The sequence below is a fragment of the Salvelinus alpinus genome, chromosome 1 (assembly GCF_045679555.1).
Source record: "Salvelinus alpinus chromosome 1, SLU_Salpinus.1, whole genome shotgun sequence".
Taxonomy (NCBI): domain Eukaryota; kingdom Metazoa; phylum Chordata; class Actinopteri; order Salmoniformes; family Salmonidae; genus Salvelinus; species Salvelinus alpinus.
This window is the reverse complement of record NC_092086.1, coordinates 114,299,096-114,321,970: the sequence shown is the minus strand read 5'-3', so window position 1 is coordinate 114,321,970 and position 22,875 is coordinate 114,299,096. Positions and strand designations below refer to the sequence as shown.

Genomic DNA, 22,875 nt, shown 5'->3' with positions numbered 1-22,875 from the left:
TCTCTCAAATAAATAAGAGACGTGATGAGCTGACAGGTAGAGACAGTTTTAAAAATAACAGTGGATAGGGACAAAGACACACAGAGGCGGAGGGACACAATGTTAAGGACAGACACGTGAACACGTGATTCCAAAGATAATTTCCTCAGGATAGGAGAGCGATTAGCGTGTCAGGAGATCCCTTTAGGTCCAGTGTTTCCCAGGCACTGTGACTTAGACTGCAGCAGGATCCATAGGATTTAGACCGCAGCAGGATCCATAGGATTTAGACCGCAGCAGGATCCATAGGATTTAGACTGCAGCAGGATCCATAGGATTTAGACTGCAGCAGGATCCATAGGACTTAGACTGCAGCAGGATCCATAGGATTTAGACTGCAGCAGGATCCATAGGATTTAGACTGCAGCAGGATCCATAGGATTTAGACTGCAGCAGGATCCATAGGATTTAGACTGCAGCAGGATCCATAGGATTTAGACTGCAGCAGGATCCATAGGATTTAGACTGCAGCAGGATCCATAGGATTTAGACTGCAGCAGGATCCATAGGATTTAGACTGCAGCAGGATCCATAGGATTTAGACTGCAGCAGGATCAATAGAACTTAGACTGCAGCAGGATCCATAGGATTAAGACTGCAGCAGGATCCATAGGATTAAGACTGCAGCAGGATCCATAGGATTTAGACCGCAGCAGGATCCATAGGATTTAGACCGCAGCAGGATCCATAGGATTTAGACTGCAGCAGGATCCATAGAACTTAGACTGCAGCAGGATCCATAGGATTAAGACTGCAGCAGGATCCATAAGATTTAGACCGCAGCAGGATCCATAGGATTTAGACCGCAGCAGGATCCATAGGATTTAGAGAGATGTAATGTCAGAACAGGGCTGGAGGGGGGGGATGTAATGCAGAACAGGACTGGAGGGGGATGTAATGCCAGAACAGGACTGGAGGGGGGGATGTAATGCAGAACAGGACTGGAGGGGGGATGTAATGCAGAACAGGACTGGAGGGGGGGATGTAATGCCAGAACAGGACTGGAGGGGGGGATGTAATGCAGAACAGGACTGGAGGGGGGGATGTAATGCCAGAACAGGACTGGAGGGGGATGTAATGCAGAACAGGACTGGAGGGGGATGTAATGCCAGAACAGGACTGGAGGGGGGGGATGTAATGCAGAACAGGACTGGAGGGGGGGGATGTAATGCAGAACAGGACTGGAGGGGGCAGGAAAGCTCACAGAACAATACAGCTTTCCAGATACAAGGGGGATTCCATCCATATTGTACCTTCTACTAAACCTAACAGTCTCAACCTAACCTCTATCCACTTTAAACTACAGTCTAATGAACTCTCTCCACTTTAAACTAACAGTCTAATGAACTCTCTCCACTTTAAACTAACAGTCTAATGAACACTCTCCACTTTAAACAACAGTCTAATGAACTCTCTCCACTTTAAACTAACAGTCTAATGAACTCTCTCCACTTTAAACTACAGTCTAATGAACTCTCTCCACTTTAAACTAACAGTCTAATGAACTCTCTCCACTTTAAACTAACAGTCTAATGAACTCTCTCCACTTTAAACTAACAGTCTAATGAACTCTCTCCACTTTAAACTACAGTCTAATGAACTCTCTCCACTTTAAACTAACAGTCTAATGAACTCTCTCCACTTTAAACTAACAGTCTAATGAACTCTCTCCACTTTAAACTACAGTCTAATGAACTCTCTCCACTTTAAACTACAGTCTAATGAACTCTCTCCACTTTAAACTAACAGTCTAATGAACTCTCTCCACTTTAAACCAACAGTCTAATGAACTCTCTCCACTTTAAACTAACAGTCTAATGAACTCTCTCCACTTTAAACTACAGTCTAATGAACTCTCTCCACTTTAAACTAACAGTCTAATGAACTCTCTCCACTTTAAACTAACAGTCTAATGAACTCTCTCCACTTTAAACTAACAGTCTAATGAACTTTCTCCACTTTAAACTACAGTCTAATGAACTCTCTCCACTTTAAACTAACAGTCTAATGAACTCTCTCCACTTTAAACTAACAGTCTAATGAACTCTCTCCACTTTAAACTACAGTCTAATGAACTCTCTCCACTTTAAACTAACAGTCTAATGAACTCTCTCCACTTTAAACTAACAGTCTAATGAACTCTCTCCACTTTAAACTAACAGTCTAATGAACTCTCTCCACTTTAAACTACAGTCTAATGAACTCTCTCCACTTTAAACTACAGTCTAATGAAATCTCTCCACTTTAAACTACAGTCTAATGAACTCTCTCCACTTTAAACTAACAGTCTAATGAACTATAATATAATATAATCATGGGGTCAGTATAATATAATCATGGGGTCAGTATAATATAATATAATCATGGGGTCAGTATAATATAATATAATCATGGGGTCAGTATAATATAATATAATCATGGGGTCAGTATAATATAATATAATCATGGGGTCAGTATAATATAATAATGGGTCGGTATAATATAATATAATCATGGGGTCAGTATAATATAATAATGGGTCAGTATTATATAATATAATCATGGGGTCTGTGTAATATAATCATGGGGTCAGTATAATATAATATAATCAAGGGGTCAGTATAATATAATATAATCATGGGGTCAGTATAATATAATCATGGGTCAGTATAATATAATATAATCATGGGGTCAGTATAATATAATATAATCATGGGGTCAGTGTAATATAATATAATCATGGGGTCAGTATAATATAATCATGGGGTCAGTATAATGTAATATAATCATGGGGTCAGTATAATATAATATAATCATGGCGTCAGTATAATATAATATAATCATGGCGTCAGTATAATGTAATATAATCATGGGGTCAGTATAATATAATATAATCATGGGGTCAGTATAATATAATATAATCATGGCGTCAGTATAATATAATATAATCATGGGGTCAGTATAATATAATATAATCATGGGGTCAGTATAATATAATCATGGGGTCAGTATAATATAATATAATCATGGGGTCAGTATAATATAATATAATCATGGCGTCAGTATAATATAATATAATCATGGGTCAGTATAATATAATCATGTGGTCAGTATAATATAATATAATCATGGGGTCAGTATAATATAATATAATCATGGGGTCAGTATAATATAATATAATCATGGGGTCAGTATAATATAATATAATCATGGGGTCAGTGTAATATAATATAATCATGGGGTCAGTATAATATAATCATGGGGTCAGTATAATGTAATATAATCATGGGGTCAGTGTAATATAATCATGGGGTCAGTATAATATAATATAATCATGGGGTCAGTGTAATATAATCATGGGGTCAGTATAATATAATCATGGGGTCAGTATAATATAATATAATCATGGGGTCAGTATAATATAATCATGGGGTCAGTATAATGTAATATAATCATGGGGTCAGTATAATATAATATAATCATGGCGTCAGTATAATATAATATAATCATGGCGTCAGTATAATGTAATATAATCATGGGGTCAGTATAATATAATATAATCATGGGGTCAGTATAATATAATATAATCATGGCGTCAGTATAATATAATATAATCATGGGGTCAGTATAATATAATCATGGGGTCAGTATAATATAATATAATCATGGGGTCAGTGTAATATAATATAATCATGGGGTCAGTGTAATATAATCATGGGGTCAGTGTAATATAATCATGGGGTCAGTATAATGTAATATAATCATGGGGTCAGTATAATATAATATAATCATGGGGTCAGTATAATATAATATAATCATGGTGTCAGTATAATATAATATAATCATGGGGTCAGTATAATATAATATAATCATGGGGTCAGTATAATATAATCATGGGGTCAGTGTAATATAATCATGGGGTCAGTATAATATAATATAATCATGGGGTCAGTATAATATAATATAATCATGGGGTCAGTATAATATAATATAATCATGGGGTCAGTGTAATATAATCATGGGGTCAGTATAATATAATATAATCATGGGGTCAGTGTAATATAATCATGGGGTCAGTATAATATAATCATGGGGTCAGTATAATATAATATAATCATGGGGTCAGTGTAATATAATCATGGGGTCAGTATAATATAATCATGTGGTCAGTATAATATAATCATGGGGTCAGTATAATATAATATAATCATGGGGTCAGTATAATATAATATAATCATTGGGTCAGTATAATATAATCATGGGGTCAGTATAATATAATATAATCATGGGGTCAGTATAATATAATATAATCATGGGGTCAGTGTAATATAATATAATCATGGGGTCAGTATAATATAATATAATCATTGGGTCAGTATAATATAATCATGGGGTCAGTATAATATAATATAATCATGGGGTCAGTATAATATAATATAATCATTGGGTCAGTATAATATAATCATGGGGTCAGTATAATATAATATAATCATGGGGTCAGTATAATATAATATAATCATGGGGTCAGTGTAATATAATATAATCATTGGGTCAGTATAATATAATATATTCCTAGGGTCAGTATAATATAATATAATCATGGGGTCAGTATAATATAATATAATCATGGGTCAGTATAATATAATATAATCATGGGGTCAGTATAATATAATATAATCATGTGGTCAGTATAATATAATCATGGGGTCAGTATAATATAATATAATCATGTGGTCAGTGTAATATAATCATGGGGTCAGTATAATATAATATAATCATGGGGTCAGTATAATATAATATAATCATGTGGTCAGTGTAATATAATCATGGGGTCAGTATAATATAATATAATCACGGGGTCAGTATAATATAATATAATCATGTGGTCAGTGTAATATAATATAATCATGGGGTCAGTATAATATAATCATGGGGTCAGTGTAATATAATCATGGGGTCAGTATAATATAATATAATCATGGGGTCAGTATAATATAATATAATAATGTGGTCAGTGTAATATAATATAATCATGGGGTCAGTATAATGTAATATAATCATGGGGTCAGTATAATATAATCATGGGGTCAGTATAATGTAATATAATCATGGGGTCAGTATAATATAATCATGGGGTCAGTATAATATAATCATGGGGTCAGTGTAATATAATCATGGGGTCAGTATAATATAATATAATCATGGGGTCAGTATAATATAATATAATCATGGGGTCAGTATAATATAATATAATCATGGGGTCAGTGTAATATAATCATGGGGTCAGTATAATATAATATAATCATGGGGTCAGTGTAATATAATCATGGGGTCAGTATAATATAATCATGGGGTCAGTATAATATAATATAATCATGGGGTCAGTGTAATATAATCATGGGGTCAGTATAATATAATATAATCATGTGGTCAGTATAATATAATCATGGGGTCAGTATAATATAATATAATCATGGGGTCAGTATAATATAATATAATCATTGGGTCAGTATAATATAATCATGGGGTCAGTATAATATAATATAATCATGGGGTCAGTATAATATAATATAATCATGGGGTCAGTGTAATATAATATAATCATGGGGTCAGTATAATATAATATAATCATTGGGTCAGTATAATATAATCATGGGGTCAGTATAATATAATATAATCATGGGGTCAGTATAATATAATATAATCATTGGGTCAGTATAATATAATCATGGGGTCAGTATAATATAATATAATCATGGGGTCAGTATAATATAATATAATCATGGGGTCAGTGTAATATAATATAATCATTGGGTCAGTATAATATAATATAATCCTAGGGTCAGTATAATATAATATAATCATGGGGTCAGTATAATATAATATAATCATGGGTCAGTATAATATAATATAATCATGGGGTCAGTATAATATAATATAATCATGTGGTCAGTATAATATATACATGGGGTCAGTATAATATAATATAATCATGGGGTCAGTATAATATAATATAATCATGTGGTCAGTGTAATATAATCATGGGGTCAGTATAATATAATATAATCATGGGGTCAGTATAATATAATATAATCATGTGGTCAGTGTAATATAATCATGGGGTCAGTATAATATAATATAATCATGGGGTCAGTATAATATAATATAATCATGTGGTCAGTGTAATATAATATAATCATGGGGTCAGTATAATATAATCATGGGGTCAGTGTAATATAATCATGGGGTCAGTATAATATAATATAATCATGGGGTCAGTATAATATAATATAATAATGTGGTCAGTGTAATATAATATAATCATGGGGTCAGTATAATGTAATATAATCATGGGGTCAGTATAATATAATCATGGGGTCAGTATAATGTAATATAATCATGGGGTCAGTATAATATAATATAATCATGGGGTCAGTGTAATATAATCATGGGGTCAGTGTAATATAATCATGGGGTCAGTATAATATAATCATGGGGTCAGTATAATATAATCATGGGGTCAGTATAATATAATCATGGGGTCAGTATAATATAATATAATCATGGGGTCAGTGTAATATAATCATGGGGTCAGTATAATATAATCATGGGGTCAGTATAATATAATATAATCATGGGGTCAGTGTAATATAATATAATCATGGGGTCAGTATAATATAATCATGGGGTCAGTGTAATATAATATAATCATGGGGTCAGTATAATATAATATAATCATGGGGTCAGTGTAATATAATATAATCATGGGGTCAGTGTAATATAATCATGTGGTCAGTATAATATAATATAATCATGGGGTCAGTATATTATAATCATGGGGTCAGTATAATATAATATAATCATGGGGTCAGTATAATATAATATAATCATGGGGTCAGTATAATGTAATATAATCATGGGGTCAGTGTAATATAATCATGGGGTCAGTATAGTATAATATAATCATGGGGTCAGTATAATATAATATAATCATGGGGTCAGTGTAATATAATCATGGGGTCAGTATAATATAATATAATCATGGGGTCAGTATAATATAATATAATCATGGGGTCAGTGTAATATAATATAATCATGGGGTCAGTATAATGTAATATAATCATGGGGTCAGTATAATATAATATAATCATGGCGTCAGTATAATATAATATAATCATGGGGTCAGTGTAATATAATATAATCATGGGGTCAGTATAATATAATATAATCATGGGGTCAGTGTAATATAATATAATCATGGGGTCAGTATAATGTAATATAATCATGGGGTCAGTATAATATAATATAATCATGGGGTCAGTATAATGTAATATAATCATGGGGTCAGTATAATGTAATATAATCATGGGGTCAGTATAATATAATATAATCATGGGGTCAGTATAATGTAATATAATCATGGGGTCAGTATAATATAATATAATCATGGGGTCAGTATAATGTAATATAATCATGGGGTCAGTATAATGTAATATAATCATGGGGTCAGTATAATATAATATAATCATGGGGTCAGTATAATGTAATATAATCATGGGGTCAGTATAATGTAATATAATCATGGGGTCAGTATAATATAATATAATCATGGGGTCAGTATAATGTAATATAATCATGGGGTCAGTGTAATATAATATAATCATGGGGTCAGTATAATGTAATATAATCATGGGGTCAGTATAATATAATATAATCATGGGGTCAGTATAATATAATATAATCATGGGGTCAGTGTAATATAATATAATCATGGGGTCAGTATAATATAATCATGGGGTCAGTATAATATAATATAATCATCGGGTCAGTATAATATAATATAATCATGGGGTCAGTATAATATAATATAATCATGGGGTCAGTATAATATAATATAATCATTGGGTCAGTATAATATAATCATGGGGTCAGTATAATATAATATAATCATGGGGTCAGTATAATATAATATAATCATTGGGTCAGTATAATATAATCATGGGGTCAGTATAATATAATATAATCATGGGGTCAGTATAATATAATATAATAATGTGGTCAGTGTAATATAATATAATCATGGGGTCAGTATAATGTAATATAATCATGGGGTCAGTATAATATAATCATGGGGTCAGTATAATGTAATATAATCATGGGGTCAGTATAATATAATCATGGGGTCAGTATAATATAATCATGGGGTCAGTGTAATATAATCATGGGGTCAGTATAATATAATATAATCATGGGGTCAGTATAATATAATATAATCATGGGGTCAGTATAATATAATATAATCATGGGGTCAGTGTAATATAATCATGGGGTCAGTATAATATAATATAATCATGGGGTCAGTGTAATATAATCATGGGGTCAGTATAATATAATCATGGGGTCAGTATAATATAATATAATCATGGGGTCAGTGTAATATAATCATGGGGTCAGTATAATATAATATAATCATGTGGTCAGTATAATATAATCATGGGGTCAGTATAATATAATATAATCATGGGGTCAGTATAATATAATATAATCATGGGGTCAGTGTAATATAATATAATCATGGGGTCAGTATAATATAATATAATCATTGGGTCAGTATAATATAATCATGGGGTCAGTATAATATAATATAATCATGGGGTCAGTATAATATAATATAATCATTGGGTCAGTATAATATAATCATGGGGTCAGTATAATATAATATAATCATGGGGTCAGTATAATATAATATAATCATGGGGTCAGTGTAATATAATATAATCATTGGGTCAGTATAATATAATATAATCCTAGGGTCAGTATAATATAATATAATCATGGGGTCAGTATAATATAATATAATCATGGGTCAGTATAATATAATATAATCATGGGGTCAGTATAATATAATATAATCATGTGGTCAGTATAATATAATCATGGGGTCAGTATAATATAATATAATCATGGGGTCAGTATAATATAATATAATCATGTGGTCAGTGTAATATAATCATGGGGTCAGTATAATATAATATAATCATGGGGTCAGTATAATATAATATAATCATGTGGTCAGTGTAATATAATCATGGGGTCAGTATAATATAATATAATCATGGGGTCAGTATAATATAATATAATCATGTGGTCAGTGTAATATAATATAATCATGGGGTCAGTATAATATAATCATGGGGTCAGTGTAATATAATCATGGGGTCAGTATAATATAATATAATCATGGGGTCAGTATAATATAATATAATAATGTGGTCAGTGTAATATAATATAATCATGGGGTCAGTATAATGTAATATAATCATGGGGTCAGTATAATATAATCATGGGGTCAGTATAATGTAATATAATCATGGGGTCAGTATAATATAATATAATCATGGGGTCAGTGTAATATAATCATGGGGTCAGTGTAATATAATCATGGGGTCAGTATAATATAATCATGGGGTCAGTATAATATAATCATGGGGTCAGTATAATATAATCATGGGGTCAGTATAATATAATATAATCATGGGGTCAGTGTAATATAATCATGGGGTCAGTATAATATAATCATGGGGTCAGTATAATATAATATAATCATGGGGTCAGTGTAATATAATATAATCATGGGGTCAGTATAATATAATCATGGGGTCAGTGTAATATAATATAATCATGGGGTCAGTATAATATAATATAATCATGGGGTCAGTGTAATATAATATAATCATGGGGTCAGTGTAATATAATCATGGGTCAGTATAATATAATATAATCATGGGGTCAGTGTAATATAATCATGGGGTCAGTGTAATATAATATAATCATGGGGTCAGTATAATATAATATAATCATGGGGTCAGTATAATATAATATAATCATGGGGTCAGTATAATGTAATATAATCATGGGGTCAGTGTAATATAATCATGGGGTCAGTATAGTATAATATAATCATGGGGTCAGTATAATATAATATAATCATGGGGTCAGTGTAATATAATCATGGGGTCAGTATAATATAATATAATCATGGGGTCAGTATAATATAATATAATCATGGGGTCAGTGTAATATAATATAATCATGGGGTCAGTATAATGTAATATAATCATGGGGTCAGTATAATATAATATAATCATGGCGTCAGTATAATATAATATAATCATGGGGTCAGTGTAATATAATATAATCATGGGGTCAGTATAATATAATATAATCATGGGGTCAGTGTAATATAATATAATCATGGGGTCAGTATAATGTAATATAATCATGGGGTCAGTATAATATAATATAATCATGGGGTCAGTATAATGTAATATAATCATGGGGTCAGTATAATGTAATATAATCATGGGGTCAGTATAATATAATATAATCATGGGGTCAGTATAATGTAATATAATCATGGGGTCAGTATAATATAATATAATCATGGGGTCAGTATAATATAATATAATCATGGGGTCAGTATAATATAATATAATCATGGCGTCAGTATAATATAATATAATCATGGGGTCAGTATAATATAATCATGGGGTCAGTATAATATAATATAATCATGGGGTCAGTGTAATATAATATAATCATGGGGTCAGTGTAATATAATCATGGGGTCAGTGTAATATAATCATGGGGTCAGTATAATGTAATATAATCATGGGGTCAGTATAATATAATATAATCATGGGGTCAGTATAATATAATCATGGTGTCAGTATAATATAATATAATCATGGGGTCAGTATAATATAATATAATCATGGGGTCAGTATAATATAATCATGGGGTCAGTGTAATATAATCATGGGGTCAGTATAATATAATATAATCATGGGGTCAGTATAATATAATATAATCATGGGGTCAGTATAATATAATATAATCATGGGGTCAGTGTAATATAATCATGGGGTCAGTATAATATAATATAATCATGGGGTCAGTGTAATATAATCATGGGGTCAGTATAATATAATCATGGGGTCAGTATAATATAATATAATCATGGGGTCAGTGTAATATAATCATGGGGTCAGTATAATATAATCATGTGGTCAGTATAATATAATCATGGGGTCAGTATAATATAATATAATCATGGGGTCAGTATAATATAATATAATCATTGGGTCAGTATAATATAATCATGGGGTCAGTATAATATAATATAATCATGGGGTCAGTATAATGTAATATAATCATGGGGTCAGTATAATGTAATATAATCATGGGGTCAGTATAATATAATATAATCATGGGGTCAGTATAATGTAATATAATCATGGGGTCAGTATAATATAATATAATCATGGGGTCAGTATAATGTAATATAATCATGGGGTCAGTATAATGTAATATAATCATGGGGTCAGTATAATATAATATAATCATGGGGTCAGTATAATGTAATATAATCATGGGGTCAGTATAATGTAATATAATCATGGGGTCAGTATAATATAATATAATCATGGGGTCAGTATAATGTAATATAATCATGGGGTCAGTGTAATATAATATAATCATGGGGTCAGTATAATGTAATATAATCATGGGGTCAGTATAATATAATATAATCATGGGGTCAGTATAATATAATATAATCATGGGGTCAGTGTAATATAATATAATCATGGGGTCAGTATAATGTAATATAATCATGGGGTCAGTGTAATATAATCATGTGGTCAGTATAATATAATATAATCATGGAGTCAGTATAATATAATATAATCATGGGGTCAGTATAATATAATCATGGGGTCAGTATAATATAATATAATCATGGGGTCAGTATAATGATTCATCAAAAGGTTGGAACAACACTCCACACTTTTTTCAATCTTGTGAAACAAATAAAGAAAAGAGCTCTCTATCTCCTGAAACACCGTGAAGGAGAATCGCCGTGAAGGAGAAACACCGTGAAGGAGAAACACCGTGAAGGAGAAACACCGTGAAGGAGAACACCGTGAAGGAGAACACCGTGAAGGAGAAACACCAAACTGCTAGTGTCAACTCGTTTCTATTGAAACATTATTCCAATGTGTCTGTCTAGTGACAGCACAGGTGTTCTCGAAGTAAATCAACTTCACTAACAAACACATTTTGGTATACTATAATTAACTGAAGGGATGTTCAGAAGAAGAATGAAGGACAAAACAGAAAAGTTGGATTGATTTTAAAAGAAGGCGGAATATTAGCAAGTGCATCTGGACTCAATACTACACATATGTTACCATGCTATTGATCAAAGAAATGCGCCACAAAGATTATAAAACACATAGTTCTTATATAAACAATAGTCTATATATAGCTTTCACACCTTTTACATAACAATAGGTTCAGCTTTTACACGTGAAAAAATGTCCTGAGAGGAGACCAGAAAAAGCGTGTTCAATTAATTTACTTTATTTACAATTTAATTTTCCATCAGACATTGTGCAGTAAACATGAATATGTTTTGCTTATATGTCTTAAATAAAGAAATATCTGTCTATTTTAATTCTCAAAATTAACCTATGTAAGAAATACATACATTTCTGAAATAACATTCAACAGAGTATAAATGATATATGATAGATATCGTAACAACGTAAATAAATTATACAATACCGTAGTAGATATGTCAAGTTGAGATCCATCGATTGACTATCAAAATGAGTATATTGGTTAAAGTCAATATAATTTTACATATGGTAAATTACCAGTATCTTTAAAGTAAGAACAGGTTTTCGACTTGGCATTCCTGGCATCTTTCCATCTAGGCCTGAATATGTTTAATAATGTGTAATGATTTAATATTTAATATATATATATATATAGGCTAAGCTTACTAACACAGTGGTGCTATTATTATTGATGGGATAGAATTACCTGTTGAAAAATAAATAGTGTTTGATTGTTATATAAGTAATCCACATCAGCAAATGTCGGATTACAGCAAAGGTCTTGGTAATCTTTGTTGAACAAAATGACATGCACGGAACACAGCTGTGCCATTTATAAATGTCTAGTGGGGGGGATATGTTTGACACCGAAACAAAAACCTGCCCAAAAATAGATAAAGTGACATTCCAGGAGAAATTGAAAAGTTCTGTCAGAAAGAAAGACACAAACTGACATAAAACTTACAGTAAAAACTGAGTGAGAGCTTTACGGTAACAGGCCTTTAAAAATGGCAAACACATGACTATGTCTTTCAGCGTCACGCTGGCCTAGCCAAGGCCTTCTCAGGCCCCCACAACCACAGCGTCACGCTGGCCTAGCCAAGGCCTTCTCAGGCCCCCACAACCACAGCGTCACGCTGGCCTAGCCAAGGCCTTCTCAGGCCCCCACAACCACAGCATCACGCTGGCCTAGCCAAGGCCTTCTCAGGCCCCCACAACCACAGCATCACGCTGGCCTAGCCAAGGCCTTCTCAGGCCCCCACAACCACAGCATCACGCTGGCCTAGCCAAGGCCTTCTCAGGCCCCCACAACCACAACATCACGCTGGCCTAGCCAAGGCCTTCTCAGGCCCCCACAACCACAGCATCACGCTGGCCTAGCCAAGGCCTTCTCAGGCCCCCACAACCACAACATCACGCTGGCCTAGCCAAGCCCTTCTCAGGCCCCCACAACCACAGCATCACGCTGGCCTAGCCAAGGCCTTCTCAGGCCCCCACAACCACAGCATCACGCTGGCCTAGCCAAGGCCTTCTCAGGCCCCCACAACCACAGCATTACGCTGGCCTAGCCAGGGCCTTCTCAGGCCCCCACAACCACAGCATCACGCTGGCCTAGCCAAGGCCTTCTCAGGCCCCCACAACCACAGCATCACGCTGGCCTAGCCAAGGCCTTCTCAGGCCCCCACAACCACAGCATCACGCTGGCCTAGCCAAGGCCTTCTCAGGCCCCCACAACCACAGCTTCACGCTGGCCTAGCCAAGGCCTTCTCAGGCCCCCACAACCACAGCATTACGTTGAGCAACAACAAAAATCTAAACTGTCAAATCTGCTTTCATATCGGCAGAGAGACACCTGTTGTGAATACGCCACCCTGATGGCAACAAAACAGGTTTCAGATCACAATACATTCAAACAGGCTTCAGATCACAATACATTCAAACAGGCTTCAGATCACAATACATTCAAACAGGCTTCAGATCACATTACATTCAAACAGGCTTCATTCAAACAGGCTTCAGATCACAATACATTCAAACAGGTTTCAGATCACAATACATTCAAACAGGCTTCAGATCACAATACATTCAAACAGGCTTCAGATCACATTACATTCAAACAGGCTTCAGATCACATTACATTCAAACAGGCTTCATTCAAACAGGCTTCAGATCACAATACATTCAAACAGGTTTCAGATCACAATACATTCAAACAGGCTTCAGATCACAATACATTCAAACAGGCTTCAGATCACAATACATTCAAACAGGTTTCAGATCACAATGCATTCAAACAGGCTTCAGATCACAATACATTAAAACAGGCTTCAGACCACATTACATTCAAACAGGCTTCATTCAAACAGGCTTCAGATCACAATGCATTCAAACAGGCTTCAGGTCACAATACATTCAAACAGGCTTCATTCAAACAGGCTTCAGATCACAATACATTCAAACAGGCTTCAGATCACAATACATTAAAACAGGTTTCAGATCACAATACATTCAAACAGGCTTCAGATCACAATACATTAAAACAGGCTTCACTCTGAACCTGAAGAAGAAATCAGCGCCTGATGCGTTTATCTAGACAGATTGCATCCCTTTATTACATCACTCGAAGCACGACAAAAGATGAACAACATTGGGTTTTCCTAAATGTTTCTTTGGGAAGGAATGTGTCCTTCCTCTTCCCCCCCCTCCAGTGGGTCAATGACAATACAAAAGAAAAACCTACTGCCATAGACTCCCAGCCTTCTCCCACAGAGCTTAGAGACCGCAGCAAAAAGCCTCCACGACAAGCCATACGTTTTAGCATGCTTAACTTCCAGTGAAGAGGGTATAGATAACCTCAATGTCCAGACATGTCTTCTCCAAGACTTCTGGATATAATAGTAACCAAACCTGTTTCTACTTTTCTTAAAAAGTAAACGGGCTTTCAAAAAGTATATCGTCAGACAGTGTATGTTTGTTTCAGAGTATAATTAATTGTCAGTAAAGAAGACTTTGTCATCAGGAGATCTAACTAGGTCATGTGTATATATATATATATGGCACAATATAGTCTATGTAATATATATTAAGAAGGTTCATGATCATCATTGATCATTAACAATATATGTATATATGAATATAAATATATGTAGAGATTGTTATAGGAATAAAAATGTGTACAATCATTTCAATCCACAGTTTAAAACAGCATTCAAATTCATTTAAATATGACTTACTGAGGAAGGCAAACCAGGATCATTTCAATCCACAGTTTAAAACAGCATTCAAAATAAATTAAATATGACTTACTGAGGAAGGCAAACCAGGATCATTTCAATCCACAGTTTAAAACAGCATTCAAAATAAATTAAATATGACTCACTGAGGAAGGCAAACCAGGATCATTTCAATCCACAGTTTAAAACAGCATTAAAATTAAATTAAATATGACTTACTGAGGAAGGCAAACCAGGGGGAACTTTCCGGACTTTCTTTGTCTGGACCTCTGAAATACACAAGAGTTAAGCATAGTTCAGGGGCACGTCTTTATTGAAAACCTCCTAATATTTTCCTAGTGAAAAAAATCCATTCACATGAACAAGACTGAAGAAATCTAGCCACTTCACAAAAATCATAGTTTTATTGGGCCTGGCTAAAAAAATAAAGCATTGACAACATAGAACCAAGGAAAATACAAATATAGCTATCCACAACAGGAAAGATTTCACTTTATATCCACAACAGGAACGACTTCCTTTCATATCCACAACAGGAAATACTTCCCTTCATATCCACAACAGGAAATACTTCCCTTCATATCCACAACAGGAAATACTTCCCTTCATATCCACAACAGGAAATACTTCCCTTCATATCCACAACAGGAAATACTTCCCTTTATATCCACAACAGGAAATACTTCCCTTCATATCCACAACAGGAAATACTTCCCTTCGTATCCACAACAGGAAATACTTCCCTTTATATCCACAACAGGAAATACTTCCCTTCATATCCACAACAGGAAATACTTCCCTTTATATCCACAACAGGAAATACTTCCCTTCATATCCACAACAGGAAATACTTCCCTTCGTATCCACAACAGGAAATACTTCCCTTTAAATCCACAACAGGAAATACTTCCCTTTATATCCACAACAGGAAATACTTCCCTTCATATCCACAACAGGAAATACTTCCCTTCATATCCACAACAGGAAATACTTCCCTTTATATCCACAACAGGAAATACTTCCCTTCATATCCACAACAGGAAATACTTCCCTTCATATCCACAACAGGAAATACTTCCCTTTATATCCACAACAGGAAATACTTCCCTTCATATCCACAACAGGAAATACTTCCCTTCATATCCACAACAGGAAATACTTCCCTTTATATCCACAACAGGAAATACTTCCCTTCATATCCACAACAGGAAATACTTCCCTTCATATCCACAACAGGAAATACTTCCCTTTATATCCACAACAGGGAGTAATATTAACACTATGGTGTTCTCCAGGGATATCAACACTACGACCCAACAGGTAGTGTTCTCCAGGGATATCAACACTACGACCCAACAGGTAGTGTTCTCCTGTGTATAGACTGGTGGTGACATGAGCCATACAGAACGTCTCTTAGGCTGTTCACCTGCCCTCACTGACACACATGTCTAGATAGACTACAAGGAGAGAAGCAGGAGGGAGAGGACAGTGGGAGGAAGAGGAGGAGGATGATGAGGAGGAGAAATAAGTGGAAGAAGGGGAGGACGAGGAAGAGGAGGACACGGAGGGTGAAAATGAAGGGGAAGAGGAGGAGAAGAAGAAGAGGAGGATGAAGAGGAGGAGGAGTAGGAGGAAGAGGAGGAAGAAGAGGAGGCGGAGGAGGAGAAGGACGAAGAGGAGGAGGAGGAGGAAGAAGGGGAGGAGGAAGAGGAGGAAGAGGAAGAAGAGGGATGAGGAAGAGGAGAAGGAGGAAGAGGAGGAGGAGGAGGAAGAAGAGGAGGGGGAAGAGGAGTAGGAGGAAGATGAGGAAGAGGAAGATGGTGAGGGGGAAGAGGAGGAGGAGGAGGAGGAAGATGAGTAGGAGGAAGAAGAGGAGGGGGAAGAGGAGTAGGAGGAAGATGAGGAAGAGGAAGATGATGAGGGGGAAGATGAGGAGGAAGATGAGTAGGAGGAAGAAGAGGAGGAAGAGGAGAAGGAGGAAGAGGAAGAAGAGGAGGAGGAAGAAGAGGAGGAGGAACAGGATGAGGAGGTAGAGAAGGACAGGGGTGAACTAGGGCTTGATGGCGGTGTGAGGGTCGGGAGCTGAGCTCACCCATGTTGTCACTGTGCAGAGGTCTCCGACGAGGATTGTTGTTGTAGTGCTGGTAATACTGGGATCCAGGCTTGGTGGGCGACACCGCCCCAGGACTGCCCATCTCTCCTGCCAGGAGGCTCGGCTGCAACACACAGACAGGACGGAGAGACGGACGAACAGACATTAGACGTATAGCACACATCAAACGTGTGTTCACGATGTGACGCATCAATTCAGCGGACCAGAAAAAGTTACTTTTTATTGGCAGGATATGTAGCGGTATCGACGATCCATTTTAAAACGCACTTAAATGAAGGATGGAGAAGTACCCGTTGTAAAGTTAAAAACACAAACGACAGGTGCTGGAATAATAGGACGTAGAAAAAACATTAAAGTCTTTGGTGATAAATACTAAATACTGAAATGAAATTCCTATGAAAGACATCAAATACAATGACAATGTTTCAAAACTTCTATACTTTTGTGATCATAATAAATATGCAAAATAAAATAAAAACATCTACATATGTAAATATGATAGTACCTGTGGTGCTAGAACGATAAAAACAAGATAGAGTCCACTAAAATACCCCATTATGGGGGGGTGGGGGGGGGGGGTTGGAGCATAGGGGGAGAGAGGAGGGTTGGGGAGAGGGGGTCTGGGGTTGGGGTAGAGGAGAGGGGGTCTGGGGTTGGGGTAGAGGAGAGGGGGTCTGGGGTAGAGGAGAGGGGGTCTGGGGTAGAGGAGAGGGGGTCTGGGGTAGAGGAGAGGGGGTCTGGGGTAGAGGAGAGGAGGTCTGGGGTAGAGGAGAGGAGGTCTGGGGTAGAGGAGAGGGGGTCTGGGGTTGGGGTAGAGGAGAGGGGGTCTGGGGTAGAGGAGAGGGGGTCTGGGGTAGAGGAGAGGAGGTCTGGGGTAGAGGAGAGGGGGTCTGGGGTAGAGGAGATGGGGTCTGGGGTAGAGGAGAGGAGGTCTGGGGTAGAGGAGAGGGGGTCTGGGGTTGGGGTAGAGGAGAGGAGGTCTGGGGTAGAGGAGAGGGGGTCTGGGGTAGAGGAGAGGAGGTCTGGGGTAGAGGAGAGGGGGTCTGGGGTTGGGGTAGAGGAGAGGAGGTCTGGGGTAGAGGAGAGGGGGTCTGGGGTTGGGGTAGAGGAGAGGGGGTCTGGGGTAGAGGAGAGGGGGTCTGGGGTAGAGGAGAGGGGGTCTGGGGTTGGGGTGTAGGAGAGAGGGGTCTGGGGTAGAGGAGAGGGGGTCTGGGGTAGAGGAGAGGGGGTCTGGGGTTGGGGTAGAGGAGAGGAGGTCTGGGGTAGAGGAGAGGGGGTCTGGGGTTGGGGTAGAGGAGAGGGGGTCTGGGGTAGAGGAGAGGGGGTCTGGGGTAGAGGAGAGGAGGTCTGGGGTAGAGGAGAGGAGGTCTGGGGTAGAGGAGAGGGGGTCTGGGGTTGGGGTAGAGGAGAGGGGGTCTGGGGTAGAGGAGAGGGGGTCTGGGGTTGGGGTAGAGGAGAGGGGGTCTGGGGTAGAGGAGAGGGGGTCTGGGGTAGAGGAGAGGAGGTCTGGGGTTGGGGTGTAGGAGAGAGGGGTCTGGCTCACTAAAACAAAAGTGTCTCATTGTCTATCAGGCATTTTTTCAAGCAAGTGGTAACCTGGCAACAAAGTGGCAGTACAATTCTCATGCTTCTCCTCCTCTCCTCCTCCTCCTCTCCTCCTCCTCTCCACCTCCTCCTCTACTCCCTCTCCTCCTCCTCTGCCTCCCCTCCCCTCCACGTCCTCCTCTCCTCCTCCTCCTCCCCCTCTACTCCCTCTCCTCCTCCCCTCCACCTCCTACTCCCCCTCTCCTCCTCTACTCATCTCCTCCTCCTCTTCACCTCCTCCTCCCCCTCCTCTCCTTCCTCCTCTCCTCCTCCTCTCCCCCTCCTCCTCTCCTCTACTCTCCTCCTCCTCCTCCTCTTTGTTCAATCTCAGAGCTGACGATCTGTTGTACCCAGCTGGCATCCAGTGTCTGATATTAACCAAGATAAATGAGAAGCACCTGAACGGAGGAGAGAAGAGAGGAGACATCCTGTGAAGGATTTTGGCTCCTAGCCTTGGCATTTAGAGCACAGGGGTATTATAGCATCCCAAATGGCACCCTATTCCCTATTTAGTGTACTACATTTAATAAGGGATCTGGTCAAAGTAGTGCACTATCCAGGGAATAGGGTGCCATTTGGGACACACCTAGATCATGCCTGGTTGGGTAACAAATGATGATTCTCAAAAGGAGAGGACATTAAGGTATGCCTAATTGACAAATAATAATACAAATGCATCCACCACTAAAGAAAAAAGGAGTGAAAATGTTTTGAAGTAAACCCCCCCCCCCCAAAAAAAAGAGGTATGTCTCCTGATAGTAGAACCCTGGCTGGACATGACAGTAACGTTACTGGATGCAAGACAGACAGAGACAAGAGAGAGGCAGAGTGGAGATCCCTGTGGAGAACAGGTCTTCCCTACAGAGACTTGGCCACGTGCAGTGGGAGCGCCAAAGGTGTTTTTCAAGTCCCACAAAAGCACTTTGATGAGTTGTGTTTGATATGCCCTCTATAGAGAGAGGTGGGAGTCCCGTTGAAGGACATGAAGAGATGGGAGTCAGTACACAGACATAGGAGCTGAGGATGGTATCTGATCTACAATGGGCATCTAAACCCCATAGGGCCTACAGAAACCCTTAGTGTCTACAGAACCCCTTAGGGTCTACAGAAACCCATTAGGGTGTACAGAAACCCTACAGAACCCCTTAGAGTCTGCAGAAACCCTACAGAACCCCTTAGAGTCTGCAGAAACCCTTAGTGTCTGCAGAAACCCTTAGTGTCTTCAGAAACCCATTAGAGTCAACAGAAACCCATTAGGGTCTACAGAAACCCTACAGAACCCCTTAGAGTCTACAGAAACCCTACAGAACCCCTTAGAGTCTACAGAACCCCTTGGGGTCTACAGAAACCCTACAGAAACCCTACAGAAACCCTTAGAGTCTACAGAACCCCTTAGGGCCTACAGAACCCCTACAGAAACCCTTAGGGTCTACAGAAACCCCCGGGTGGCTCAGTTGGTAGAATGCTTGGAATGCCAGTGTTGTGGGTTCGATTCCCACGAGGGACCAATGCATGAAATCACTACTACTGTTAGTTGCTCTGGATAAGAGTGTCTGCTGAAACGCACAGGGTAGCTTGAGGCTCTACGGGGTTGGCCTGCCTGCACGTGTTGGCACTCTTCTTACAGTCCTGTGCAGTGGGGGATGGAAGGCGGGCAATGCAGGAAGGAGTCATTAATTATGACGAAGTGCTAGCGAAGCACGGAGCACCTGGCTCCAGTGGATGAGCACGCCAACCAGCCAGCCAGCCAACCAGCCAGCCAGCCAATCAGCCAGCCAGCCAGCCAGCCAGCAAATCAGCCAGCCAGCCAGCCAGCAAACCAACCAGCCAACCAGCCAGCCAGCCAGCCAGCAAACCAGCCAGCCAGCCAGCCAACCAGCCAGCAAGCCAACCAGCCTGCCAGCCAGCCAACCAGCCTGCAAGCCAGCCAGCAAACCAGCCAGCCAGCAAACCAGCCAGCCAGCCAGCCAGCTAGCCAACCAGCCAGCCAGCCAACCAGCCTGCAAGCCAGCCAGCAAACCAGCCAGCCAGCCAACCAGCCAGCCAACCAGCCTGCCTGCCAGCCAGCAAACCAACCAGCCAGCCAGCCAGCCAACCAACCAGCCAGCCAGCCAGCCAGCCAACCAGCCAGCAAACCAACCAACCAACCAACCAACCAGCCAGCCAACCAGCCAGCAAGCCAACCAACCAGCCAGCCAGCAAGCCAGTTAACCAGCCAGCCAGCCAGCCAACCAACCACCCAGCCAGCCAACCAGCCAGCCAGCCAGCCAACCAGCCAGCCAGCCAGCCAGCCAGCGACACACACATTGATCTGATACTGGTACTTCCTGTATATAGCTTCACATTGATCTGGTACTGGTACTCCCTGTATATAGCTCCACATTGATCTGGTGCTTCCTGTATATAGCTCCACATTGATCTGGTACTTCCTGTATATAGCTCTACATTGATCTGGTACTTCCTATATATAGCTCCACATTGATCTGGTACTTCCTGTATATAGCTCCACATTGATCTGGTACTTCCTGTATATAGCTCCATATTGATCTGGTACTGGTACTCCCTGTATATAGCTCCACATTGATCTGGTACTTCCTGTATATAGCTCCACATTGATCTGGTACTTCCTGTATATAGCTCCACATTGATCTGGTACTTCCTGTATATAGCTCCACATTGATTTGGTACTTCCTGTATATAGCTCCACATTGATCTGGACTTCCTGTATATAGCTCCACATTGATCTGGTTCTTCCTGTATATAGCTCCACATTGATTTGGTACTTCCTGTATACAGCCTCACATTGATCTGGACTTCCTGTATATAGCTCCACATTGATCTGGTACTGGTACTCCCTGTATATAGCTCCACATTGATCTGGTACTCCCTGTATATAGCTCCACATTGATCTGGTACTGGTACTCCCTGTATATAGCTCCACATTGATCTGGTACTTCCTGTATATAGCTCCACATTGATCTGGTACTTCCTGTATATAGCTACACATTGATCTGGTACTCCCTGTATATAGCTCCACATTGATCTGGTACTCCCTGTATATAGCTCCACATTGATCTGGTACTGGTACTTCCTGTATATAGCTCCACATTGATCTTGTACTGGTACTTCCTGTATATAGCTCCACATTGATCGGGTACTGGTACTCCCTGTATATAGCTCCACATTGATCTGGTACTTCCTGTATATAGCTCAACATTGATCTGGTACTTCCTGTATATAGCTCCACATTGATCTGGTACTCCCTGTATATAGCTCAACATTGATCTGGTACTTCCTGTATATAGCTCTACATTGATCTGCTACTTCCTGTATATAGCTCCACATTGATCTGGTACTTCCTGTATATAGCTTCACATTGATATGGTACTCCCTGTATATAGCTCCACATTGATCTGGTACTTCCTGTATATAGCTCCACATTGATCTGGTACTCCCTGTATATAGCTCCACATTGATCTGGTACTTCCTGTATATAGCACCACATTGATCTGGTACTGGTACTTCCTGTATATAGCTCCACATTGATCTGGTACTTCCTGTATATAGCTCCACATTGATATGGTACTCCCTGTATATAGCTCCACATTGATCTGGTACTTCCTGTATATAGCTCCACATTGATCTGGTACTCCCTGTATATAGCTCCACATTGATCTGGTACTCCTGTATACAGCTCCACATTGATCTGGTACTTCCTGTATATAGCTCCACATTGATCTGGTAC

At 38.4% G+C, this 22,875-nt stretch overlaps 1 protein-coding gene across 18 annotated transcripts in view; it reads right to left on the bottom strand.

Annotated features, from left to right (window-relative positions):
- The window catches only part of LOC139539324 (transcription factor 4-like), a 556,664-nt gene that overhangs the window by 181,198 nt on the left and 352,591 nt on the right, over positions 1 to 22,875 (bottom strand). For all 18 annotated transcript variants that reach the window (XM_071342158.1, XM_071342203.1, XM_071342245.1 and 15 more), the window contains 2 exons: positions 17,526 to 17,649; positions 15,653 to 15,702 (listed from right to left, as the gene is read on the bottom strand). In XM_071342158.1, coding sequence (XP_071198259.1) covers positions 15,653 to 15,702; positions 17,526 to 17,649 — 174 coding nt within the window. The remainder of the gene's footprint in view (positions 1 to 15,652; positions 15,703 to 17,525; positions 17,650 to 22,875) is intronic.